Source organism: Herpailurus yagouaroundi, unplaced genomic scaffold (assembly GCF_014898765.1).
Source record: "Herpailurus yagouaroundi ecotype Mexico unplaced genomic scaffold, PumYag 159, whole genome shotgun sequence".
Lineage (NCBI taxonomy): Eukaryota > Metazoa > Chordata > Mammalia > Carnivora > Felidae > Herpailurus > Herpailurus yagouaroundi.
The window spans coordinates 58,882,947-58,910,909 of NW_024412400.1; the positions used below are offsets into that span (position 1 = coordinate 58,882,947).

General features: G+C 38.7%; 1 protein-coding gene across 4 annotated transcripts; it reads right to left on the minus strand.

Moving 5' to 3' along the window:
• Positions 1 to 16,790: 16,790 nt before the first annotated feature.
• Positions 16,791 to 27,963, minus strand: SLITRK3 (SLIT and NTRK like family member 3). Of its 4 annotated transcripts, none has more exons than XM_040480668.1 (3): positions 27,814 to 27,963; positions 23,721 to 24,906; positions 16,791 to 22,070 (listed from the first exon to the last, which is right to left on the minus strand). In XM_040480668.1, exon 3 carries the CDS (start codon positions 22,047 to 22,049, stop codon positions 19,110 to 19,112), a length of 2,940 nt encoding a protein of 979 aa, XP_040336602.1. In that variant the 5' UTR covers positions 22,050 to 22,070; positions 23,721 to 24,906; positions 27,814 to 27,963; the 3' UTR covers positions 16,791 to 19,109. The 4 variants fall into 4 exon arrangements, with proteins under 4 accessions (XP_040336602.1, XP_040336601.1, XP_040336598.1 ...); XM_040480667.1 differs by lacking the exon at positions 27,814 to 27,963 and adding an exon at positions 26,789 to 27,462; XM_040480664.1 differs by lacking the exon at positions 23,721 to 24,906.

A 27,963-nucleotide genomic window follows, 5' to 3' on the forward strand; every position in this document is an offset into this window, starting at 1 on the left:
AAAGAAAGAAAGAAAGAAAGAAAGAAAGAAAGAAAGAAAGAAAGAAAATCTTCCTTATACCTATATGATAGGAATTCAAAGTCATTTATCTCCAAATTTCTCTTCCTTTACCACTGCCTTACCTCCTCCTATGAATGCTTATTACAATGATTTGATGATAGCAGTTTATTATATTTAGGGTGTTGTTATTATAGTTACAAAGCATTATTTTCTGCCAAAGAATTGTGCTAAACAGCAGTATATACATAAATTCCCATCTAATTTTCAAAAATTGATACCATTATTACTATTCCTATTTTTCAGTAAGGGAAATTAGTGCTTAAAAAAAAGGTAAAATTATTTGCCCAAGATCACATAACTATTAGGGGGAGTGCTGGGATTCAATAATAGGCATTCTAACTCCAGAGCCCATCTCCTAACCAACAGACTATAACTCCACATTCTCCTGCCTCCCTTGGCCAGTTTCTAACAGGCATTACTTGCTGTGATGCTGTCTTTGTGTCCAGTCCTTAGTATCTCTGATGCACATTGTGCTTTAAGTGCAGCTGACCCAGGAGCAGCCCCAATGTACTACTTCTGGTGCTTAAGACTGTAAATAGTGCTTGTGGCAGGCAATTTTTTCAGACTGCTTTCCAGTTTTGCTCAATCTCTTCTCATTTCTGTTGCTTTGTCTATTGAATTCCTACCTCTGTCTGCCTCTGACATCAGTTTCTGTTCTATATACTTGAAATCTCTTTTTTAAACTTTTAATAGAATTTACTAGGATCTAAATTCCTACCTATGTTAGATTGTGCTCATGCCTTTGATTTCAGATACACTGTGTAGCCTTGAGTGGATTGCATTCTTCAAAATCCTGTCCTCTGACTTATTATCCATTCTTTCCACCAGGGAGAGATATTTAGATTTTGAGACTGACTCATATTAACTAAAATAACAAGAGATTGGTGTATAAACCAGAATGCCATTATTTAAAGTGAAAATTGTGTTATGGAGATCAGGATAGTTAATCTGTTTCCAGTGGCTTTTCTTTCTAAAAAAATAACAAGGAAAGAAAAAAAATTGAAAAGAGAATATTATTTTGGGAGTATAGAATCAAGGCAGGGGTAGAGTTGAATAATCTTAATTTATTCTGTTTCACGGCAGGACATTTAACCTTGATATTTTCTCATGGGACACCTATCTCCCTGAGAATGTTGGAGAAGTTGTGACAAGTTCTTGCTCACTGACTTCCTTTAGTTAGTTCTTGGTTTAATAGTTTTTCCTCCAACTTGATTATGTTTTAGTTTTTATTTATTCATTGATTAATTCATTAAAAATATTTATTGAACACAGACCATGTGCTAAGCACTGACTAAGTCATGAAAACACATTAACAAAGCGGATATGATTTCTGTCCTCAGTGAACTTACAATTTAGTGATGGAGTCAATTATTAAAGAGGTAAACATACAGATACCTAATTACAACTGTCTTCATTACTTTGAAGAAAAAACTGAGTTGGTGTTATGAGACTGCAAAACAGAAGAGCTGGTTTTCTGTGGGAAATTCGAGAAGGTTTCCCTGTGGGAGTGATTTTTTTAAGTGAGGGCTTAAAGGGTTGATAGAATGGACCCAAAAAAGTAGAAGAGACTTTTAGTCAGTGGGGACATAAAAGAGGGTCCTAAGTGGAAAATAGTTTGGATATTTTTAAGTAATTAATAGAAAATGGATGTGTCTAGGGGCACCTGGGTTTCTCAGTTAAGCGTCCGACTTCAGCTCAGGTCATGATCTCACAGTCATAAGTTCGAGCCCTGCGTCAGGCTCTGTGCTGACGGCTCAGAGCCTGGAGCCTGTTTCAGATTCTGTGTCTCCCTCTCTCTCTGCCCCTCCCCTGATCATGCTCTGTCTCTCTCTGTTTCAAAAATAAATAAAAACATTAAAAAAAAAAAAGAAAATGGATGTATCTGGAGCTTAGTGCATGAGTAAAAGAGTTGGTATTAATAATGTGAGGATGCAGAGGTGAAGATTTGGGAGGTAGAGATCATGCAGGGTATATCTGAATTTTGGACTTTTTAAGAAAGACCATAGGTAACTATTGAAGGGTTTTTAAGCAGGGTAGAAACTGATTAGAATTGCTTTTAAAATTATTTTTCTGCTGTCGTAAAGGTGTTTAATTCATGTAGGATCAAGAATGAATATGGTTGGAATAATCAGCTATTGTAATTCAGGAATAAAATATGATGTTTTTTGGAGATGGAGAGAAATAATTCCAGAAATATTTGGGATATAAAATCAATAGACTCTCTTGTTCCTATCATGGATTCCTGAGACCAACCTAAATCATTCTGACCAATGTGATTATATAAGAAACTCCTTAACAGAAATAACTGTATGGGTTATTCTGCAGATGGCTAATATTTTCCATTATGAATTGATAGTATTATGCTTATGATTTTTACTTTCAGGGCCTCTTTCTAAGTTCTTAAGAGCAGAATACTGCTGACTCTTATTGATGGATTGCAGAGATCAATATTTTTTTTTATTGAAATTAGTAGAGTATTACAGAGTGGTAAGAGCTGTGAGAACAACCTGGAAGATTCTGGAAAAACCTGATCCCCAACTGCACAACCACTATAATCTCAGCCATTCTCTCATAGCAGTGTAAGTAGGTCTTTCCTACTGTTCATAAAAGGCTACATGGAAACAGTGATTATTAATCAGTTCAGAGATAAAGATGGCAGAACACCCAAATTCAAGGAGCTGGAGTTTATTTTCATAAAATATGCTTAAATAAATATTTTAAACCATGATGATATGAATTTTTTTTTCTCCAGAAGGAGTGCTTAATGATGTCAGATGCAGTTGTTTGGACAGGTCAGCATTTCTCCAAATCGAGAATGCTTTTTTAAAAATTGCAATAGTTTTGGGGCGCCTGGGTAGCGCAGTCGGTTAAGCGTCCGACTTCAGCCAGGTCACGATCTCGCGGTCCGTGAGTTCGAGCCCCGCGTCGGGCTCTGGGCTGGTGGCTCGGAGCCTGGAGCCTGTTTCCGATTCTGTGTCTCCCTCTCTCTCTGCCCCTCCCCCGTTCATGCTCTGTCTCTCTCTGTCCCAAAAATAAATAAAAACGTTGAAAAAAAAATTAAAAAAAAATTGCAATAGTTTGAATAATTATAACTGTGTGATTAAGTGATTCAACAGCCCAGGACTTTTAAGTGTAGAATTGTGGTTAATCTTTTCCTTCAGATAATTTGCAGACTTTGCTATTCTACAAACTTAAGAGTTGATTTAAACTCATACAGACTGAAACTGAAATGAGCTATGAACAGGGAGCTACAGCTATGCTCTTCAGCATTCCAAGAAGTTCTTGCTGAGGCTGACCTGGGTGTTGAGGACATCAGAGTAGATACCACGTGACTGTCTGTCAAATGGTAATTTAATTTCTTCTTAATTGCTATTGTGTATCCTGTCTATACCAATAGTATTAACACCTTAAACTAACCTCCCATGTTTAAGTCATATCTCCCAAAACTAGTTTGTCATTTCCTTGAGATCATATAGTTTTGTATTTACAATAGTTTGCCTTCAAGCAGGGATGTTCAATAACTCTATGCAAAATACAGTACCAAAAATTCTTGTTAATACCCCACCCGCTTTTTGACAAGTAACTTTGCATCATTCCTAGCACATACCTAAATAAGTCACATTTATTTTATTTTATTATTTTTAAAAAAAATTTTTTAACGTTTATTCATTTTTGAGACAGAGAGAGACAGAGCATGAATGGGGGAAGGTCAGAGAGAGAGGGAGACACAGAATCTGAAACAAACTCCAGGCTCTGAGCTGTCAGCACAGAGCCCGACGCGGGGCTCGAACTCACGGACCGCGAGATCATGACCTGAGCTGAAGACAGACGCCCAACCGACTGAGCCACCCACGTGCCCCTAAAAGTCACATTTTAAACATCATTTAAGAGGCATCATGTTATATCGTTTGCCTCATAAAATCCCTGCCCCTTTGTTGCCTTATAGCAGGCTTAAAATTTAAAGTAATAGAATTAAATTCTTCGCTCAAAACAAAAAAAGATAAAAATGGGAGGAAATTACTAGTACAAAAAAAAGGACTACTATAACTGGGGAAAACCTAAGCAGTAGTGTTAACAGACAGCAATGTTAAAGTCATTTAAAAGTAAGCCTTGAAAAATTACATCTTTTACTTTAGGGAAGAAACCTATAGAAGCTTATGCAGAGAACTTACAAAGATATTTTTAAATGGCACATACATTATTGAAGGCTCTTCTCCTATTTCTATTCTAACAATATGTAAATTATGAAAATAGTAGATTCTCCATGCAGCACTGTGGTGGCTATGTCTGCATAGGAAAAGCCAAGCAGAGAGTTGAGACCATTACTTCAAATCACACCAGAAAGATTAATAACCCTGTGGATAAGGAGGAAATAGGAATGTTTTTAAACATCTACGTTCTTATCCATCACATACCTATGTGAAATCAATCTTTATTGACATTTCATCTATTCCCAAGGGCTGCAGTTAAAGGACAAAATCTGCTAATGGGAATCCTGACCTGGATTCTACCATGCTGGTTCTGAGTGAAAACATTAATTTTCTTAATAACATTCTTGTTTGTGAATGCTTTAAATATTATTTATTATTTTCCACTGCTTAGAATGCACATGCATTCAGAGAATAAAATGAAAGCATATATAATAAATAAAAGATATATGTGAGGGCCCAGAGAATAGAGTAAATAAATATAAGACAATAAACAAGTAAGTAAGGTCAGTTTCAGTTTTTTCCGTGCCATTTGCACTGAAGAATCTGAGTCTCAGGACCTATGGCAACACAATAAAATAACTATAGGTAATGTGTATAAAGCCCAACAATGCAAGCGCCAGGTAAATATATAGAGAAGTATGAAAGACTGCTCATAGTTAAGAAGGAACTTGCTCATTTTTTGGACTTCCTTCTATCAACTTACATACACCCACTTCCCATCAAATGAAAGGTAGAATAGCTCTAAATGTTTAATATTTTAGTATGCACACAGATCATTTCCTGTTGTCACATCCATCATCACATTCTAGCTGCCCTTTTGTCCCTCATTGATGTTCAAGGCATATGAAGAATGAACCCACCACGAGATTAAATATAAACTATAAAATTCCAGTCAGAGTGGCTTAACATTGACAGAGGCTAGACACATGTTGATTCTTATAAGATCAGGTAATTAGCAAAGTCTGAGCCATTTGGCTACATACAGCACAAAGTATCCCATAGCACCGTGAACAAATACTGCCCTTTCTCACCCTGCAGATGCCTTACTTTGTTTGGCTCAACCAGAATTAACTTCTGTAATTTTGCTTTAGATGAAACTTATGGTAGATCTAAAATATTTTACCACCCTGCATAGGAAATTAAGGGCAATTTCTCATTTTTAGTGTGTTAGTCTTATCAATCTCTCTGACTTGAAAGGAGTGATTTAAGATGGACAGAGGTAAGACACATCATAAGTGAACCTTTAGAACATCCTTGGACCTTTTCCAGCATAGCAATCTACTAAATATTTCTATGAAAAACAAAAGTGAGTCCTTTTGCTAAATTCACTAGTCTCACCCTTAAGATATCCATTCTTAGTACTTTGAAGAGAACTATGATTAGGAATGGACTGAACACATGAAATCATGTTGTTTATAGGATTTTTGAAATTAGAATTCATTATTACACTGTTGTAGTTTTTCCACTGATAAGTATCTTGATATTACAAAATTATATAATATCCCCTCAATTGCAATATATTTCAAACTCCTAGTATACATTTAAGTCCTCACTATAGCCCAATTTTCCTATTAATATTTTTAACAATTCCCTCCAACTCATCAAACCTTTTACATTTTAACATTCTGTCCACTTTTATACCCCTGTGCCTTTGCCCAAATTGTGTAGTACCCTATCAACTTGGCATCGTACAGTGGAGCCCTTTGCACTATAGAATATGTATTTAAGACCTAAATTGGGATAGAGAAGGATGGTAATGTTATCCACGCATCCTCTGTGGCCCCAGTCAAGGCTTGGCATTTATAACTTATACTCTTATTTGATAGGTCCCTGAAAAAACTCCACAGACAGAGTGTGGATCCAAACAGGAATGCCTCTCTCAACTGGCATCTTCATTAAAAGTTTCTTTGCAACCCGAAACAATATTGAAATTCCTTTCTGATAATAATGATTGTAGTGATGGTAGTAACCATGATGATGGTGATGATGATGAACATCACATAGTGGCCATCATTTATTGAATACTTCCTATGTGGCAACCATTGATCTAAATGTTCTACATACATTATTGCTAATACTTGCATCTTAACAAGTCTAAAATGAAACTCATGATTTTCCTTCCAAACATGCTCCCATTCCACCTTCTAGTCATCCCGTCTCAGTAAAAATCACCAACATCCACTCAGTTCTTGAAGCTAAAAACCACAAATCATTCTTGATTCTTTCCTTTTCTTCATGACTCATGTCCATTCTGTAGTTCCTAGCTCTAGCATGTTTCACATCTATTCCCCTCTATCTTCACTGCTACCAGCTAGTCCTGCTCATTAGTATCTTTAGGATGGAGCTTGGAAAAATAAAATAAAATAATAAAAGTGTCACTGTTAATGCAATGTGATATCCTGGGTTGGATCCTGGGGCAGAAAAGGGAGATTAGTGAAGAAAAAAAAAAAAAGCTGCTGAAATTAGATAAAGTCTGTAGTTTAGCTAATGGTATTGTGCATATGTCAGTTTCCTAATTTTAACATACACCTTCATGTGTGAGATATTTAACATTAAGGGAGCCTGACTGAAGGATGTACAGGGAACTCTTTTTTACTATTTATCTACATCACTCTTCTGTACAATCTAAAAGTGTTTGAAACAAAACAAAACAAAAAAAGTTTTCTTAGCTTCCATCGTAGTTCCCTTCAATCCATTCTTTACAGCTGCTGGAGTGATCTTTTAATAATATAAATCTGACCATTAAAAGAGTTTAAACATCTCAGAAAGATTAAAACAACCTGTCCAAGATTATGTAGGTATTAATAGCTGAACAGGGATTCTCACCGACATTTGACAAGATTCAACGTCTCTTAAACATTATACTACTGAGTTCTCTATGTGATGAATTCAGCACTTAACAAAAAGAAATCATCGTCTTCCAGCTTTGCACATATCCCATTCATGGTTTAAATTTGGTCTGATTCAAAATCCTAAGACATCCCTGTGAATACCAACTAAACTGATAGGCCAGAAGAGTGAAAAAGAGTCCTTTATGCTTTTCAACTATACTACATTTTAAAAGATTTGAGATAATGCAGGGTCTAAGGTGTTCTTAAGGAATGAGAAAAGGTCTTCCTTTGAAGTTTTTGCAGTAGTCACAGTTGCGTTCACCATGATGGCTTACAGGGATGGGTATTCAAAAGGATACACCAGCAGAGTGGGCACAAGCAGAGGGTCCAAATTCTGAATATAGAACTTCTTTCTTCCCTTTTTTATAATACAACAGCTGGATCATGAAGACATCCTTCTAAAGGTTAGCCTCTTCCCATATTCTAGAATATAGTGGAAACAAACTATTTAAAACCTTCAACTATTTTCAAGCTGTATTATTACAGCCTATTCATTTTAGGATTAGGACAAAAAGAAGGTCCAATATCTCAAATACTGTTTTCACAGGGGGAAATACATTTAACAGTGAAACTTATTATCTTTAGTTATCTATGGGATCCTCTTTAGACCTAGCTTTCTATTAAACCGTATTAGCTTTAGTGGACAAACTTGGACAAAAGGATAAGATTATAAGCTACAGTAAGTAGTCTTTTCTTACCCAGTCATTTCTTCACCTGATAATAGCAGAAGGCAGGGGAATCCTAAATCCCTATAGTACTCATTTGATAAAGATTAATAGTTGTTGGGTTTAGTTTTTTATATTTTTCACTTGTTTTTGAGACTTAAGTCTCTTAAAATGAGAACATAATCCATAATGAAGTAATATTGACTCAGAATAGAATCTGTATACCACAATAATAGGAGATCCTAAACTATTTAAACAAATCTGATATCGCAATTTCGGAACTATAAACAATCAAAAAAATTACATTTTAATAGGCAGTGAAAAATGCTGTTTTATGTTTATTAGATATCTGCACTTTATAAAACCTCAATAAAACTTACAGTTTGTGAGCATTTTTAAGGCATGGAGAAGCTTTTCCTTAGAGTTATTAATTATTATGAAATGTCTCAGTACAAGATCATGTTTCTGCACAGCTGGTTATTCAGAAAAAATTTAAGTTGAAATGTTTACTAACTTTTACAATGGGTCAAGATATGAAAATCATTTCATATCTCATGTTAATGGGTTTTGTAAGTCATATATTAACTTCTTAAATATTGTTATAGCTTTTTTAGTAAGGAAAATAATGCAAGTATGTGGGATATTAGTACACATATCTACATAATATGAATATTTTACTTTAAAATCAGAATATATTTAATAGGCCTAAAATTAATATTTTTATATCTTAATTTTATATAAGTCTACTTTACGTTTAAAGAATTTATTATGTCTACATCCCTAACTCTATTGACTAGCAGGAAATTCTTATGTTACATCTTCTGAGACAAACTGAACTACATGCCATTTATTTGCTTTGACAGTGGTTTGAAGTTCTGCAATCCTTCTGCACAACAACTTCTAAAATACTTGAATTATACCTTCAATGCATTAAAAGATGTAAATGTACAGTTTGGGATCATTTTATCTCTAATGATTAGAGTCCAAACACAAGCATATTTCAAAGACAACGTAAAATGTCAACGAGAATATACAATCTTAACACGAAGTTAGACATCCAAGAGAGCTAAGATGTAGCACCACAATGGCAAGGTTCCAGACACCTAAAAAGGACTGATTTTTCATACAATATCCATAGCCTTAATGAAAATAAGTAAAATAGATGCTCACAGTGTATTAAAAAAAGTATGTGTCTGAATTTGCCTTAAATATTTCTTATTGGGCTAAATTTACCATCAATTAAATTCTCATCGATGACTTTATTATAAACAGAGGAGAGTATGATTATAGTAGCATTTCAAGATTCAAACTTTAAAAAGAACACAGATGATTTTTCTTCTCTTGTTAAAGTCTCACATCACCTAAGTGAAAATGTGCTCAGCTTTGCATTATAATTTGGATCTTTCAAAGTAGAAATATATTTTGTATATTCATTCATATGATCATCTTTGCAATTCTTTTCTCATCATCTAATTTTACCTCACGTTTGTCCATCAGATCAGAGTCTAAAATATAGGAATGGAGCTAGTCATATCTTGTCACTCTGAGTGTGAAAATCTTGTACATTTGGCTGGCATAGAAGAGATAAAAATATTTTAAGTTGCTTATCTCTCTAAAGGAAAGTGGTACATGTAATACTTGTATGTATGCCCTATTTTATTTAATATTCTTAGCTGGATTAACATTCCAGTAGAATTTTCACTAAAGTGGTAGAACGTTCATTCAGTTAAGCAATTTTAACATAGAGAAATCAAATAAGCCTACTAAATTACTGCTCTTATTTGCAAATGTTTAAGTAACTGAGCACAGCTTTATTAATACTACATCTACACATACTACTGGGCATATGCTCCTTTTACTGCTTTGGCCACCAGTGAGGAAGATAAAACTAAGTTTTATAATTACTCCTTTTCTGTTTCCTTCTTTCCTTCCTCCCTCTTTTCCTTCCTCCCTCCCTCCCTTCCTCCCTTCTTTCCTTCCTTCCTTCCTTCCTTCCTTCCTTCCTTCCTTCCTTCCTTCTTTCCTTCGTTCCTTCCCTCTCTCTCCCTCCCTTGCTCTGTCTCTCTCTCAGTCTCCTTTATTTTTCTTTCTTTCTATTAGTTTTTCCTCAGAGACCTACTCATACTACTCCTCTTCCTCAATCTTATTTCCTTAAGGTCAGTGTGTATCTTATCAATAGAAAACCCAAGGAAAGTAAACAGAAGTCACTACTGCTGTCATGCTCTCACATTTCTTGCTGCCTCTTGCTCTGCAGACTCCTCCATCTCTTTTCATCACTTCTCTCAACTTTTGCAAGAACTCATAGGCCATACATATTTTAACTCTGTTCATCAAAAAATAATTACCTACTACCTAGTGTTATTAAGGCTGTGTGTTAGAAATAATGGGAAGAAAGGTAGCAGTAATGAGGCTATTCTAGAAATAAGATCCATGAACCTCAGTTTTGATCACAATATATTTTCCATAGCTGTGCAAAAAGATGGTCCTAGAAACTGTGCTACAAAAGACCTTGAAGACAGTCTGTGTTCTCAAGTGCTTACAATATAATTGAAAAGCCAGATTCTTGGCACAGACAGGCAAAGTGACTGAAGGACACTTAGGATAAAATATTCCAGCATACCCAAATCATCATAAAGTAAACAGTGTGCATAAGTAAGTGAGAGAATATTCAAAATTTAGTTACTGTATCAATAAAGGCCTACTGGATGAGGACATTTGAAACCTAATTTTGATGCCCATGAGAGATGTGTATTTTCAGCAAATAAAAGAATGACCACAGTAATTTGTGCAAATATGAGAATTGGCAAACTGCATGCTAAAAGATAGATTATTTGCTTGATTGCAACTAAAGTTACTTGCTGAGAACTTGCTAAGTTCTCAAAATGATGGTTGTTGAATGGGCATATCAGAATTACATCAGGCGCCTTTTTTGACTACACATTGTCTTCTGTCTCTCTTCATTTTGTTTTGCAACATTCCTTTCTACTAGTTTGTGATGTCCCTTGCAGGGCAAGTAAGAGCGGAACTGGGCTTGTGGCAGTTAAGATAGGTAGCGAAGAGTTTTTCAGAAAAGTTCTTCAGAATCAATATCTCTGCCCTCCTTTCTTTAAGACACAATGATTTATAGAAACGCTAACTTATTTTTTTGAAATGGAGTAACAGTGGTAAATGTAGTATCTCAGAACTGGATAGCCATTAACATGAGATGAGAGGTGATTTATTGTCAAACTCCAGCCTGGTTCCTTTAAGAATAAAACATTAGCAGCTAGAATCTATGTATTGTTCAGTATTTTACACTATCCTTTACTCCATTTTGAACCTTGAATTTTAATATTTTTAAAATTTAATCTGTGCAGTACTGCATTACGCAAACTGTCACTTGATAAAGATGTTAGTAAATAAATCCCTCTATCTGTCTATCTATCTATCTATCTATCTATCTATCTTCAGAATTAACTTAAGCAGTGTTCAGCTATCACATATCTACATTTATAAAGAGAGAAGGGTATACAATCCAAATTAAGGAGCAGTTTCAGTATCATTTATACTACTAACTGCAAATCATAAGCACAAATAGAGAACAAACATTTCAAATTACTATGTTTGGTTCTGGATAGTTCAGGGATATGTTATACAATATACATATGTTATATGTATACATATATACATATATATGTTATATAATATACATATAATATATGTATATTATAAATTACATTCAATTTCTAATAAATACTTAAGTTTTCTTAAATATTAATAATTGGGCTGTGTTCCTTAAATGAATTCTGGTATGGGGCTCAGGAGAAAGTTATGCTACTGTGGCCCCCAAAATAACTAAGGGCTAGCGAAGACCTCTTATTTGTTTAGGAAAAACTACTAATTTAAAAAAGAAAACGACTTCATAATTCACTTTACACAGCCATACCATGAATTAAGCTAAATGTTTTAATATACGTTGTCACTTCAGTTTATCCTTGTGATTTCTTTTGCATTAGAATTACAGTTAATTATAGCTGATTGAGTTACTTTAATGTTAAGGTTTGATATCATGTTCAATGGTTATGTTAAAGATGACAGTTGAAGTGGCTTAGAATCATGTTGAAAGACATAGTGAATCTATTTGGAATATAAACCCTTCCAAATGTAGTACACCAAAAGTTAATGTGAATGTCTGATTTAAACTTCCTCCATTAACCCTTTATCAGATGGTCTTCAGAAAGGGAGAGCATTTTCATTTTTTTCCCCTTCTCTTTCATTGTTTTTCTTGTTGAGGAAGGTTTTCTGAAGGCAAAGTGAGTGATTCATGGATCCAGTTATTACACAGATTACTTACACCTGTTAACATTTTCTGTTCCCCCCCACCCCAACCCCTACCTCCCTTCAATTGCCCGCTAGAAAAGTAAAGCATCTAGTTAACTGTTCATTACAAAGAGGAACAGATTTCACTTTTGAATCCAAATCAGGTGAAGAAGAGCACAAGTAGGGAAAAAAATCCCAATTCAATTTAATACATATAAAATGTCCAATTTAGATAGACTTTGAGGGTTTCTTTTTTTTTTTCCAATTACAGTATATGGTTAATAGTTTACATATTGACAGACTTGTTTTTATTAAAAGTTAGTTACCACAGAACAAAAACAAAATAAATAAAAAATATAAAAAGACATTTTAAGATAAGCTTTTTACCAGAATTCGGGGTTGGGGGGTAGGGGGAACAGCCTTAGAATTCCAAGCAACAGGTAGGTGAGTGGTCAGAAAGTTTATACTATAAATAAGGAAAAACTACTGAAAATATGTGGGTTCCAGAAACAGGTGGTCTTAATACAAATATTTTACATTTGTATCTTAATTTTAATTATTAAACTAATATTTTGGATGCAATGGCAAAGACAGAGGGCATTTTGAAGGAGGAAGATCAAGGTTTTGAGATTTTAAACATAGGTTCCATATTTTTAAAGCATTCGCTGATGCATTCTTGATTTCCAGTAGTAGTTCTAGTTTTACTGTTACAGGTTTTGACTTTTTTCACCAGACTTACAAATGATCTCACAATGAAGAGAGATATGTTGAATTACTTTCTCAGCCTAGGTACAAAGAGAAGTGAATTGGACATTCTGTCATTAGGTGCAAGGACTCTCATCCATCCCTGGTCTTGCCTTGGTGCCTAATTTGAGCTCAGCGAATGTGCCCTCAGTCACAAGAATATCTTGGTGCTGAGTCAGAAACAGACGTAGAAGCAGAGCTGTCAGGAATAGTGAAAGGAAAAGGGCCAGGGAGAAGAGAACTGCTTTTTGTCCCTGCACATACTCAGATGACATCTTTGTTTCGGCATCGTTTTTCAAAAGAGCTAACTTGACCACCCCCAAGGTAGGGAAGTTACGCTCTTGTTTAAAATACTACAAAAGTCATTATATCGTGTTCCATCGTCCGAATAAACTACAAGCCTAAAAGTAGTAAACTGTGTAATAGCATAAAAGCCCTGTATTGACATATAATACAGTATTGGTAATGTAGTACTTGTCATCATCAAGGGAACAACCTGCTAATTGAAATAAATTATTCAGGGGCGCCTGGGTGTCTCAGTTAGTTAAGCCTCTGACTGTTCCCATTCAGGCCGTGATCCCACAGTTCAAGAGTTCGAGCCCTGCATTGGACTCCTCGCTGACTGCACAGAGCCTGCTTGGGGCTCTCTCTCTCCCTCCCTCTCTGCCTCTCACCCACTCACGTGCTCTCTCTCTCTCTCTCTCTCTCTGTTTCAAAATAAATAAATAAACTTAAAAAAATTATTCAGGTTTTTTTTTTACTTGCGGTTATATTTTTTGATGAAAATTGTTTGATTTTGATACAACTTAATACACTGCAAACTATCAATTCCCTACACTAATAAACAAGTGGATAGACTGAATATACTAAAGGAACAGTTAACTAGGTATGCTGGGCCTTTTTGTCACTGGGTGGTAATGAGGAAAGCGTCCTTTTTTCATCTGTGTTTTAATGTTAAAGATGTAGGGGTTGTGTCAACCTCAAATTTATTATAATGCCACCTTGACTATATGTCTTTAATGTTTACCACAAGTATTATTTTCTGTTAGAATTTTAAAGTTATGTGAAAAAATCATCTACATCAGTGCAAGGAGAATAAATGATACACATTTTCAAAAATATGTATATTATATTCAGGAGTAAATATTATCAGAATTAAAAAGTCTACCCAAATTATTCCCTCTTCACAACCAGTAACCCCTGGTATACACCTTTCCTGGTAAGAGAAATCATCTCCTTCATTTTAGATTTCATAAAAGCATACTAGAAATGGTTATCTCTATTTATTATTATTGCTACTATTATACATTTTAAATAAAGGATAATATTTAAAAGAAGTAAATAGGAAAATGAATGTCTTAAACAGGAACTTTTCTTCTCTTGCTTTTGCTTTTAAGATTTCACTTTTTCAAGACAAAAGGTCTTGTCAAACTAATAATGCTCTGAAATTATTTTCACCTGTTAAATTTATTCTAGAAATAGAAAAGTGAAAAGGAGCACTTGTTTTTCATTTGACTTGTGTTGCATATTTATAAGATATTAGGATTTTTTACGGTTGAGGACTTAAAATAAATCAGTTTGACTGAGATTTGTCCCCTATGACCTAAACAACAAAAGGAAACAAATTGAAAGATAAAAGAACTTTTAAATTCAGAAATATTAATTACAGTGTTACTTTTTACATGTGAACATTTCCAAAGTGAAGACTCATAATTTCATCCATCTTCACTTGGACATTAGCTAGACAGAAGCAAAGAAAAGAAATGCATAAAACTGAAATTGTTATACATGTGAGAAAAAGTGCATAATTTACATGTAAATATAATTCAGCATATATAAACTATATACATGTATATACAGTGTATATACATATATAATAGTTATACACACACATATATACGTCATTGCCCAATTACACATGTGTTATTGCTCCTATTTTAAAAGGCCTATAGTATATTATTAAACTGAATACTTATATGGTGAAATTAGTGATATTATTTATAATCTGTTAACCTGAATTTTCAGTTGAGGATTTTTGAGCTAAGTATAAGTTATAAATGTCTAAATTCAAATTAAACTAAATTTAAGATGGAGTGTTTTTTTATTATCATTTCCTCTCATCTTGTTATAGTCATATGTCTCACATTTTGTAAAGCATTACATTAATGTTTCCTTTGTTATAGCTATTTTACATTTATTGGCTCAGACAACATAATTCCAAATGGATAGGACTCTGAACAATGGATTTACACTAAGTGAATCAAAATAATATGTCACAATAGTTAAAGAAAATTCCTTATGTTATGCAATTGCATTATCAGTTTTTATAGTGCTAAACCCAAATATTCTTCTCAGATATCAAGGGTTTAAAACTAACATTCCTAGTTAAGGTGGGGGAGGGGACAAATTATCAAAGGCTTAGTCATTAAACTTTCCTTGTGATCTCTCTCTCTGTAAATTTTTATTTAAAATATGGTGTTTATCATCCACATATATATATACATATATATGTATATGTATGTATAGTTTTTAGTATTTTTCAATTGGAGGAAATAATGTAGCTTTTAAGATAAAAGCAAAAGCATCCATGTAAGTAATGCTGGTATATGATAATGTTGAAATTATTACTGAGTCATACTAATATTTCACTTTCAACTATTTTCCAGTAGCCATCTTACAGTAAAAGAACATTACAATACATTTTATTAATTTCAAATATTATTACTATAATTTGTAATAAAGTAGCAATGAATAAATAGTAGATATCTGCCTGATCTGGGTCTGCTTCAGTCTAATTGACCACCACTATGAGGTAAACTAGGAATCATTTTCTCAAAAATAATGTTTTACTACAGCAAAAATATGGAACAAATCCTAATCATAGTACCTATATTAATACCCATGGTACTTTATGAAAACATACCTGGTATTATAAATTAAATCTAACTTTAATAATTCTAATAGACAGCTAAAGGAAGTAGCCTAGCGAAGGGGGTAGAAAACTCCATGGAAGCAAAAATTTATCTCCCTTGAATACAAAATTCCATTCTCATATAAACTTGTTTTCACTAAATAAAATTTATTCCTCATTCAAGAGTAAAATTACTATCTATATTTAAGGTAAGACATTCTTTCTGTATTTAATAAATAAAATATAAACGTAATTATCAAGTTATATTGTAATTTGATACGGTTTATGGACACACATTTTTCAAATGTCAAAAGCACCAGGATCATTAGGGATTGTACTTTAACCTGATTTGTATAATATGCCATGTTATGAATGTGCGCATGGTTATTAAGGAAATGATGGTTACTGTCGGAAATATCTAGCTTTGCATTTTGAATGTTTATTATGCACATGCTTTCTACTATTCACCAAAGTATTTTATTAGGAGGAATGGAAACATGATAAATCACTAATTTAGAGGGACTCCTTAGATAAGCTTTTAAAACACTTAAAGGTGTTTAAAACACTGACTTTCTGTGCTTAAAAAAAGGCTTCAAAGGAGGGAAAGATGATTAGAAAGAATAAGGAAAGTGAGATAACTATGAAAAAGCTAACTTAGGGGAAAGTAAAAAGACGCGGAACATAAACCAAAACGGGAGAATGACACCTAATTAATTGTGGATTTGATCCTCTTGCATAAGGAAAGCTACATTTCAATATTGTATGTAGAGAAACGGTGAATCATGTTTTCCTTCATCTGCCGTAATTCCACTGTACCTCAAATAATGGAAGACAAAAGTTTTAGGTACAATGTGCCAAATGCAAGGCAGCCCTGAAAAGTTGCATTTTTGTATTGATATATGTGGGTTTTTTTTAAATTTTATTTTTAGGTATACCTGTGTTGATACCCATACATAACTAATCAAGAGATAGATACTTATAAACATGTTTTTCTAGACATTCATGGGGCTTTTTTAAGTGCAATGCCTTAGTTTTTATATCAGTCACACAGCTTTAGAAGCTGCTGGTCTTTTTTAATGGAAAAAAAACAAAGTGATGTAAGGCATTAGTGACTTGTGGTGAATTACATTCCACACATAATGATAATTTCTACTAAGAGCAGCTTGAGAAAACTAACAGAATACTGGCCCCTCTGCGTAATTCTGCAGCAACAGGGTCTGTGAATCTCTGAAGCTCTGCTGCCCTCTACTGGCGTAATGAGATAAGTGCCTGCCTCAAAACTCAGGTTTCTTTTTATCAGTTTAGTTTCCTCCACAAACAAGACACTGGCACCTTAAAAATCCAATTTTCTTTGGTTTCGCTCACATGCAAATGGATAATAACTTGGGTTATTGTGAAATTAATTTTAAACATCATACAGTTGAATATCATACAGAAAGAAAACCTCATTCAGCATCTCCTGTCTTAGTTCAAGCAAGACTGGGACCAGTTGCAGTAGTGGCTGAAAAAACCAAGTAACTAAATATAGCAGTGACCACTTGTACAGATAACAGCATTCTGACAGTCAAATTGGCTACAAGGCCTTAGATTTGATTGTGTGTGCATGTGTGTTTGTGTGTGTGTGTGTGTGTGTGTGTGTGTGTGATATTCTGGTTCATGTTTTTAAAAATAGCAATTTCACTTTCCTTTTTCTTTCTCCATTTACTATTTTAAGGTGCATGGATCCTTGATTGCCTCCTCTATATAATCCTATACTTCTTAGCAATCTAGTTACTCTATTTTCCCCCAGTCACAGCCTGCCTAGGAAAACCGGTGCGTCACTGGGGTAGTGAGTTTGAGATTCATAATTCAAGACAAAAATAAAAGTGAACTATATAAATCAGATTTTTTTAAGTCCCGACTGTATCCTGGCATGTGATGGGGGTGGTGGGTTATAAGATTTATCAACATCACAGTGCATCAAACCTATTAATAAACCAGCTTTCTGTATAACAAGTAAAAGAAAGGTTCAAAAAATTGGGAGCACAAAAGGCACGGCATAGCTGTGGTTTCAGGTCCAAGCTTGGTGTCCTCTATATATAATGTATTATATTTTTCAAAAACTCTTTATTAGGAAAGCTATACCAGACGCATAATCACTATACAATGATTAAACATTACCTTTACAATTTATAATCACTGAAATTACAGAATAAATATATGCACATTTCTTTTGAATCTTTGTGTGTGAGAGAAAACATTAAAAGTGCTTCCTACAAAGCTGTTAGTGATATATACCCAGTTGCTTTTTTATTTTTTTAATATTATATATATATTTATATATATATAAGAAAGTGCAGATGGTCTCCAAAAACTCTTGGCATCAGGATGAAGTGTCACAAAGAGGATGCTCATCCCTAGGTATGTGCCTCTGGCTGTTAAACCAGGCCTCCACTTCATTAGGATCCAACCTAGAATATGACCTTTCCCAGGGTGGTAGGCGAGAGCTGTACACTAGGGGTGAAGGGAAGGTGAAGCTATGAAGAGGAGAGGAATGGATCAAACCCGAAATAATTAGATAGTGTTAAAAGGGAATGGGGTGTGTATGTTTGTGTGTGTTTTGTGTGTGTGTGTGTGTGTGTGTGTGTGTGCGTGCGTGTGTATGCATGTGCAGGTTTATACGTCTGCATGTGTGTGTACCTGTACCAGAAGGAAGAGGCTGCAGGTTTAGGGACCTAATGGTGTGCAGCGATTGGTGATTTGCATGTGGGTATGTGTGTGACAGAAAAAAGAGTGGGTGAGAACATTCAAGCAAGACCCGCCCCCTCCCTCCCCGTCTTGCAGTTTCCAGGCATGCAGCAAACTGCATTGTTAATACATGTACAGAATCTGTGCCATGATGGGAAGAGGAAAGAAAGCCACAAATGTCAATTTGTTTTCCCCCCTCCCTGTCAAACGAAACTACAACTAAAAAAAATTACTGAAAATAAAAAGACGTTGAATTTTACTTAATTAGGATCAATACAACGATCCCCAATATACCTTATACATGGCACAGTCAAAGTCTCAAGTTTCAGTATAAAAAAATAATGATAACATTTGCTGGCAAAAGTCTGCGAAGGCACTTCATTGATTAATGATCTGAGTATGGCCCTTCCTCCAAATCACATCTGAGAGGGGAGAGCATACATCTGTATTTTCTAGTTATCATGCGGTTTCAGTCCTGTTCAGGGCAGGGAAGTTTGTGAGAATGGAGTTATTGGGACAAGTGTAAAGGGAGCAAGGGGTATTTCTTTTATTTTCCTTTTCTTTTGAAAAAAAAAAGCACTAATTTATTTTTCTTTTTTCGTTAGAACCTGTATGTTGTCTTCTCCAGGACTTCGAGGTAATCCGGCTTGGTTTGAAGTTTGGCCCTTAACTCGAGGTAATCACTTTTTTGGGTTTGGTGGTCTGTGAAGCCCTTTCCAGCCGAGAAGAGAAGGGTTTCTTTGAGCCTGGCGTCCTGCTGTAAGTCTGGATATTGCATGCCAGGAGGGTGGACGTGCAGTTCCTTTAATTTGGGCACTGTGCCATAGAGACAATCCACGAATCCCACTGTGCAGGGGGCTGGCTGTGGCCTCTCTCGGTCTAGGAGCATACTTCCACCGCCACAGCCTCCCCCAGGAGGAAACAGCACCACCCCACCATTCTTCTCATGGTGGCGGAACCCAGCCAAGTCTCCCCCAGTTCCCGCAACTACCCCAGAAACCCCACCAACTGCTGGGTGGTGAGGGTGAGGGTGATGATGATTCACCGTCACTATGGTGTTGAGCTGGGAGCTGGACACTGCCAGGGCCCACTCCTTTTCTTTTTCCAGCAAGGTCCGGTAGTTGCTGTGGTTCTCCTTGGGTGTCTCCGCAAACTGCTCACTTCCTAGGAGAACCTCACCTACTCCTGGTGGCTGTGTCCCAGGACCCCCTCGTTCTGCACTCCCTGACTCCTGGACTGATGAAACAGCCACCTCCTCCTCCTCACGAGGCTTATAGATGGGGTTGTTGCACATTTGGGTCACTGGGTGGGGGATGTACTCATATACGTGGCCCACAGGAGGGGCCTTCTCTGGGGACGAAATAGTTGCTCGGCCCCCACCTCCACTTCCACCTCCACCACCCCCACCATCCTCAAACAGCCGGTGGCATTGCATCTGGATGCCAGTAAGGTCCACCCCTTCTTGTCGCTTGCTCCTAAAGGGCAGCTTCTTCCGGCGCCGTCGGAGCACGTAGGCAAAGAGGCCTGCAGCAACAAAGACTGCTGAAAAGAAAAGAACCAGCAGGCTGAGAATCAACACAGAAAGTGGCACAGGGCCCCCGGGGGGAGAGAACTCGTAAGGTGATGCACTCGTTGGCCCCCCAGCAAGGTGAGACTCTCCAGGCTGGGCTGGGGATGCTCCAGCTGGTGGGACGTGCAGCATCTCTGGGCAGAGAACTTCCAGCTCAATGGTGCGCACATCGCGGTGGGTGAGGTTCTCAGGGCTCCTGCAAAGCACATCACCCACCACGCTGACTGAGCTGATGGTTTCAATCCACTGTTTGAAGGGGACCAGGTCACAGGTACAGTCCCAAGGATTCTCATTGAGGTCTATCTGGACAATGGCATTCAAGTGTTCTAGGACGCCAGCCACAGGAAGATAGAGGAAGTAGTTCTTTCTCAGGTTGAGCCGGGCCAGGGATGTGCCTGCAAAGGCATCTGTCGGGAGGGTCCTCAGCAAGTTATTGTTGAGGAATAGCAGCTTCAAGTTGGGCATGAGGCTGAAGGCTGCAGGCTGGATTTCTCGGATGACATTGAACTCAAAGTACAAGTAGTGCAAACTCTGTAGTCCTCGGAACATGCCTGGTGTCAGCTTCTCAATATCGTTGCCATTGAGAAAGAGGCTCTTTAGGTTGGGCAGGTTGATGAAGGCCCCATCCTGGACATAAGAAATACGATTGTTCCCCAGATGCAAGAGATCCAAGGAGGAGAAATTCCAAAAATCAGAACGGTATATTTTCTGAATCAGATTGCTACTCAGGTAAAGTTTCTTGGCATTCAATGGCCTTGGAAGAAGTTCAGAAATGTTATTAAATCCTCGCTCTTTGCAGTTGACAGTCAAGCCAAGGTCGTTGATGTGCAAATTACAGGTACACCCAGTAGGACATATAATGGGAATGGGTGGTCTGGTCTGGTAAGGAGCAATGGGAGGTTGGTTTGGACCAGGGTATAAAGCTTGGGATGTAGAGGGTGGCCTTGGTGTTCGGGGCTGTTTGGTAGGCTTGGGCTGTTTATTTGAGGACTTGTATTCAACAGAAGAAGCAGTGAAATGGACAGAGGACAACATTGAGGAAGGCTTAGTCGGCCATGCATTCTCCTTGCTTGATGACAAGTGGGGAATCCCCAAACTAGCCTCCACCTCAGAGTCAGACAACAAGGGGCAGAGTTCTGTCTTCCTGATTTCTCGCAGATCCTTTCCATGGAAATGGAAGGGGGTCTCACAGGTGATGTCTCCCACCAGGGCGGTGTAAGGAATGCGTTCCAGCCAACTCTTTAGCTGCACAATCTCACATGTACAGTTCCAGGGATTTTCTTCCAGCTGGAGCTCCATCAGGCTTCTGCCAATGTGGTCTAGCATTCCTCGGTAAAAAAGAACCTTTAACCTATTTCCACGTAGGTCCAGATGGGTTAAGGAGACAGCCTTAAATAAATTGGTTGGAAGCATGGGGATGAGATTATCATTTAAAATCAGAACTCTCAATTTACTTAGGTTCCGAAATGCCCCACTCTCAATACGTTTAATGACGTTGTAATCTGCCTGCAGATATTCCAGACTTTCCAAGCCAAGGAAGGTGTCATTTCTGAAGATGTCTAGTTTGTTCTCATGTAGATATAACCTCTTTAAGATCTTAAGACCATTGAAAGCTCCTGATTGAATGTCCTGCAATGCATTGTTCCCAAGGTTAATGGACACAGCATTATTCAAATGAAGAAAACTGTTGGTGTACAATTTCCTCATTGAATTCCTTTGCAGATACAGTTTAAAAGGTCTTGACCAGAACTCAGTAATCTGACTAATATTTGTAAATCCTTTACTGTCACAATGTATATGAAAGAGGCTTTCTTTAACTTCACAGTAGCATGGATCAAAACAGGGCTCATCTATTTCCTCTGAGTCCTCTATCAGGGGAATCGGGGTAGTCCATCCTAGAGCAATTGTGCTTAGAAGAATTATCCACAACATCCTCCCTCTGTGAAACATCTCAGCTATGGAAGATTTCATCGTTCGTAGTTGATTACAAAACTGCAACAGAAATAAAGATGCAGATTTTAGCCTTTACTCACTCATATGCACTATTCTAATTGACTCCTACATTTGGAGCTTTTTAAGAGTAATACAAAACTTTAGTAATTGTCGAACTGGCACTCGAAATGATCTATCAACCTGCTTAATATGTCCTGTATTTAAACTTGGGTGACTCTGAAATATTGTGCCATGCAATGCATTTTTCCTGAACCAAGCCATACTTGGTAAAGAGCATATCATACCAACAACAGCAGCCTTCATTGCCTCCTATAGCAATCAAGGGACTGGTATACAGGGATGTCTTTTAGATATAGGCAGATTCAGTAATAATGGCAGTAATTTGGCCATTACACCTGTTTGCCTGTTAAAATTCGCATTGATTTCAGAGGTGCCCATCATAGAACTGATTGGGATTCTGACAGGAAATAAGTATTCTTTAAACTATAGGCTTCTACTCATAAAAAGCCATGGCATACCACAAATTTATTAGATTAGAGTGTGATGAAGTATGAGCTCATTGCCCAGTATCAGATGTTGAGATGTATACGATGTTGGGTATCTCTGGAAAACTTAAGATTTCTCTTCAGAGATGATCACAGTGTACTTAATTATAGTGTATGCTCAGTATCACATTATCCCCCCACCCTATTTTGCCCAAGCACAGATTTTTAACATCTCCTTTAATTAAATAATGTTTACACAAGTGTATCATTTGGCTATTTAAACCCTTTAGGAGTGATTAGCCTTTCTGAAGAAAGGCCCTGTGCAGTCATCAGAGTTAGAGATAATGACAGCTAAAGGATGCTGAGCCTGGGAGTGTCTGTATTAAAACACTTGCAGAGCTTAGTTTGGAATGTGTATCTGTGCCTTCAATATCAGCTGAGGAGTCCTGTGAAAAGCTGGACGGGCAGGTGGCTGGTTAGAAGACAGTTGGGTAGTTAAAGGCAAGAAAGGGTGGAAACCTCAATTCTTACCTGCTGATAATTGATCTATCACATGAAATACATTTCAAAGAAAGACATCATTCTTTTCCAATCAGAAGAAACAAATACTGTGTACTATTCTAATAATACAGAGCCTTCCTCCATGGCTCTCTTTCCTTGCCTTATATCATCAATATATGGAAATGCGTACCTAAATAAATTATATTAATGCAGTTTTATTAGATTGCCCTTTCTGAGTCACTGAAATATCAAATTGGAATAATTATTTTTAATCAAAAATAAACCCGAATTTTTAGCATATATTTTCTCTCCACACATAAGATACATACATTAAGGAAATATTTTGCCAACCCTTCGAAAACACAATGATATAATTTACAGGGAGAGTGAAAAGAATAAATCTTCACATTCAACTTGCATATAATGTACACAGCTGTAAGGAAAGGAAGACCCATGAGAAAGCAAAGAGAAATCTGCCTCAGGCATGCAATACTCAATTTTTAGAAACAATTATATGAAAAAAAAAAAAGAGAGAGAGAGAGACAGAAAGCAGATGAGGCTACATTGCAGTATCAGTTAGTCTTCCCTGTCTCCCTTATAAAATATTAAAATCTACTTATTTCTTCACCAATTTAAAATGTTTTTCTTGTTTCTGAGGTCCCTGAGATTTAGGTAGGAAAGGCTCCAGATGTCTTTGACTTACCTATTTTGCAGGAGGTTTTTTTTTTTTTTTTAAGTTTTTAACATTGGAAGGAAAAAAAAAAAAAGCTTGAGTTTAAGGATTCTCTTTCTCCCTCCCTTCCTTTTGCTGAAGCTGAAGCAAAGGGGGATAGAGGGGGTGGGTGGGGGAGACGAAGAGAAAAAATACAAGCAGCAAGCTTGAGACGTGCTGGGAATGCAATGGGCCTTTCAATGGGCTTCTTTAGAATGCAGAACTGCCGCTTGGCACACTCAATAGAGGAGGGAGGAGAAGGGGCTGCTGCAGGCTTCCAGCTTCGCTGCCGCCGCCGCCGCCGCCGCCGCCGCCGCTGCCGCCGTGGCTGCTCTCGCTGGGTACCGGCAGCACATCATTGGGCACTGGGAGGAAGGGCGGGAGGGAGGCAGGCAGGAAGGCAGGCTCAATCTCAGTGCAGAATCTCGGACTTCTCTTGTGCTGGGTTTTTTTTTTTTTTTTTTTTTTTAATATGTGCTGTAACCCTGGATCCGGCTTTCCACGTCACGAAAATGAGCTCCAAGAAGGGGAACGCGCTTAGCTTGGGTCGGGAGCGTGCACTACGAAGCCCTGACTAGAGAGAGTGTGTGTGTGTGTGTGTGTGTGTGTGTGTGCGCGCGCGCGCGCGCGCGCGCGTGTGTGTGTGTGTGTGTGTGTGTGTGTGTGTTTAAGGGGCAAGAAAAGTAGTGAAGGGATCGACTTAACAAATTGTCAAAATAAGAAACACGGAAGCAGAAGCCAACCTAAAGGAAACATTCCTTTGGTGGGGAAGGTGGAGGGGGAGGGGTGTAGGCATTTTTTCCCTTTAAAAAAAAAAATACTGTTTTTAACTCTCAAGGAAATCATCTGACTGGTTTGCTCTTCTGGTTTCCAAAGCTCGTCTCTCTGGTGTAGACTGGTTGAAAAGCAAGATTATCCTTTGGAATTATCCTTTTCATAGCACAGACATTCCCCTTCCAAAGGCGGGGATAAAGGGAAATTCAGGTCCCCAGAGAAGAGCTGGATCTAGCTGATTCTGCTTAGGTGTCCCGAATAAGAGCTCAGGCAGCCTGAGGGACTTGGACTGAGTGTCTCCTGCATTTTGCTTCGATCTCTTTGCACCAGGAATCCTTTTGTTGTGCTGCAGCTCAAAGCCTTCGATTTCCCCTGGATTCAACAGCCATGTGTTTGCTTCCACCTTTTTAAAAACAGAGACAAGCCAACGCAGACCACTTGGTAACAATGGCACATTTCACTTTCTTCCACTGGGAAAGACCTCGCGGGGATAGGGGGCAGCATTTCAGGATATATATATATATTTCTGCCCCCCCCTCGGCCCTCCTCATTCCTCACTCCTCCCTGCCTCCCCCCCCCCCACATGCTGTTTTTGGTCCAAATGTTTCTCCATGATATTTTGGGGAAGAGGAAGGTAGGGAGTCGTGAGGGTGGGGGTGATTGAGCGAAGACGTTGCAGTGAAGAGGGGCCACCAGATCACACGAACCTTCTAAGAAGGCTCAACTGACGGTTCTACAGTCCTACCTGCTGGGAGGAAATTCAGCTTAGTGGGGAAACTGGAGAGAGGGAAGTGTGCAGCAAGCGTGTCTAGTTAGCGGGAACTGTAATGGCATCGATTGCCCTGTGTCCCCCCCCCCCCCCCCAGCTCCTGGGGAAGGGAGGGACTTTCTGGCCGCTAAAGAATTGGATTGAACCTCAACTGCCCAAGGACTCAAAGTTAGCGGGTAGAGATGGCTTTCTCTTAAGGCGCTTTTTACAAAACCAAACTTTAAGGAAAAACCACACAACTCATGTTATCAGTTCTCCCCATTTTAAATATATGTCAGTCACTTAATGCAAGAAAACATTCCTTAAGAGTCAGTCATTAGGAGATTCCCATGATATTTTGCATTTAAAATGACCGCACAAGTGTCCACCGCTCCAGAGTAGCTAAGATTGGAAACCACGATCACAGACTTAGTAAGCAGGCAGGCAAGATTCTCTAACACTATATGTACACGCTTAATATTCCAGACCCACCCTATTTCTCATGTCCCCGCCGAACAGACCATCACCCACAGCCTGAGCTCAGAACCAGAGCGATCCCATCTCCTTCACCAGCTGCCAACCTACCCTCTCCTCCGCCGCACACACCACCTTTGGTACCCAACGTGCAGAGGCGGTGACTGTTTCACGGATCATATCGGAACCCATGATGCGATGAAATCGATGGGTAACAACAGGGAGGCTTCCCTGAGCCTCTCGATGATGGTAAATGACCATCTCTGCAATCGTCCTCCATGCTCTCCTTAACTACATCCCCTCAAGTTCTTGGTTTGGTCCATGTCCTAAAGGCTATTTCACCCCTTCCCTTTCCTTTATCTCCGTATAGCGTGTCTGAGTGATAGGAAGAGCCCCAAAAGTTAGAGGATGAAGGGCCCTGAAGCCCGTTGTCGCCCGCTTCCTGCTGGGAGCGCCGGGCATCATTTGTCCACGGGGAGGACAAGAAGCCCTTTCTCCCCACTGTGTCCCCTTCCTCTCTCCCCCTCCCCTTTGCCCGATCTCCGAGCCCACTAATCTCTCCATATCTAAGATTAAATATTCCAATATGGAAGCAAAACGATCTCTCCTAGAACAAATAATTAAAATGCTGCATCATTCATTTTCTGAAGAGGTCTGAGCCTTCTACAGATCCTTTTCTAATCTGCTGTCTCCAGGCAAAACGCACAATGGGTATGTTTAGAAATGGAAAATGATTAAAACCCCAAGCCGTTTTCCTTCTTTTACCGCACGAGCGAGCGACCCACTGGGGGAGGGGCCCTTCGCTCCGCCACTTGGCCTATTTGTTGGAGTTACTTACAGTTTCCTCCCCCAGGAAAGGGTCTGGGGGTATGTGAGTCTCCAGCACCTTCCCTTCTATCTTTGTCCTTACAACTAAATGATCCAGTTCAAAAATGCAACAAACCCCTAGCACCTGTGAACGAACAGCAGCCACCGAGGTCAAACTCTGTTCTACAATGCACATCCTGCAAGCGAGAAATCCTGGTCTCAATTAGGCAAAGTAGGAAAGGATGGCGGCGAATACCTATCCGCGCCGAGCGCTCTAGATCTCCGAGATGAGCTCCGAGGGGCTTCCCAGCGGGAGGTGCAAACTCTCTGGGCGGCTGAATTGTATCCATTATGCCGTAGGCTTGCAGTTCCTCTCCCTCCGTCTACCAACTTTCAGAAAGGCCACCAAATCACGCTTGTAATCCTTTTAAATGTTTCCACCTTTGAGACTCGAAGGGAAATGGTCGCTGCATACCAATGGGAGAGCCGGGCGCTCACCTAGCGCGACGAGACCAGTGACAGGGAGCTCACGATCACAGTTCTGTGTACCCTCGATGGGAGGCAGGCAGCGCGAGTGTCCTAGGACTCGGTTCTCTCACTTAAAATCTCGGTACTCTCGGTTCAGCGTCGAGCTTTGTGGTCCCCGAGAGTCCTGGCTAGGTCTCTGGGTTTTATTTATTTATTTTTCTTTCTTTCTCTTTCTGGCTTCCTGAAAGGTTGTCACTCAGTGCAATCCCTGCCCAAGGCCTCCTTGAATCTGGGGAGATGGGACTAGCCCTTGCCTTCTCCCGGTGTCTTTGCTCTTGACCCTTTGGGTAGGTGGGAGTGGGGGTGGGGGGGTGGGTGGTGTGTAGATGAGAGAAGGGGTTGGGGAGGGGAGGGAAGGAGGCAGGAAGGGGGCGACTAGATCCCAGATCCCAGCATTGGCCAGACGGCGAAGCGGGGGGGGGGGGGGGGGGCGGGGGGAGGTAAAAAAAGGATACAAATACAACGGTATGGCTGTACACACCAAATTCGACTTCGATTGGGGCGGGGGGAAATCTCCGGCAAAGCACGAAGGTGAAGCGATCCAGCGGGCAGAGAGTGAGCCCCCCTGACAGCTCACCATTCAAGCACCCTCACATCTCGAGCGGGAGAGGGTGGGAGGCGGGGAAGGGGACCGCGGAACGTTTCAGGCCAAGGAGACGCTCGCGGCAGCGGCATCTTTTAAGACTGACCTGCTTTAAAAGTGCCACTTTAATGGCTTAGGAAATAACTAAAATCGGATCACACGTTACTCACCAACGTCTGCACCTAAACTGGGAGCTCCAGGTCGGGTTTTAGGAGGCAATATAGGAAACGCCAAGCTGGAACCCGAATGCAAATCCATCAGCTGCTGCCCCCAAATCGCGCACAGAGGGAGAGGCGCTCGGGAGCCCCCAGATCAGCCCA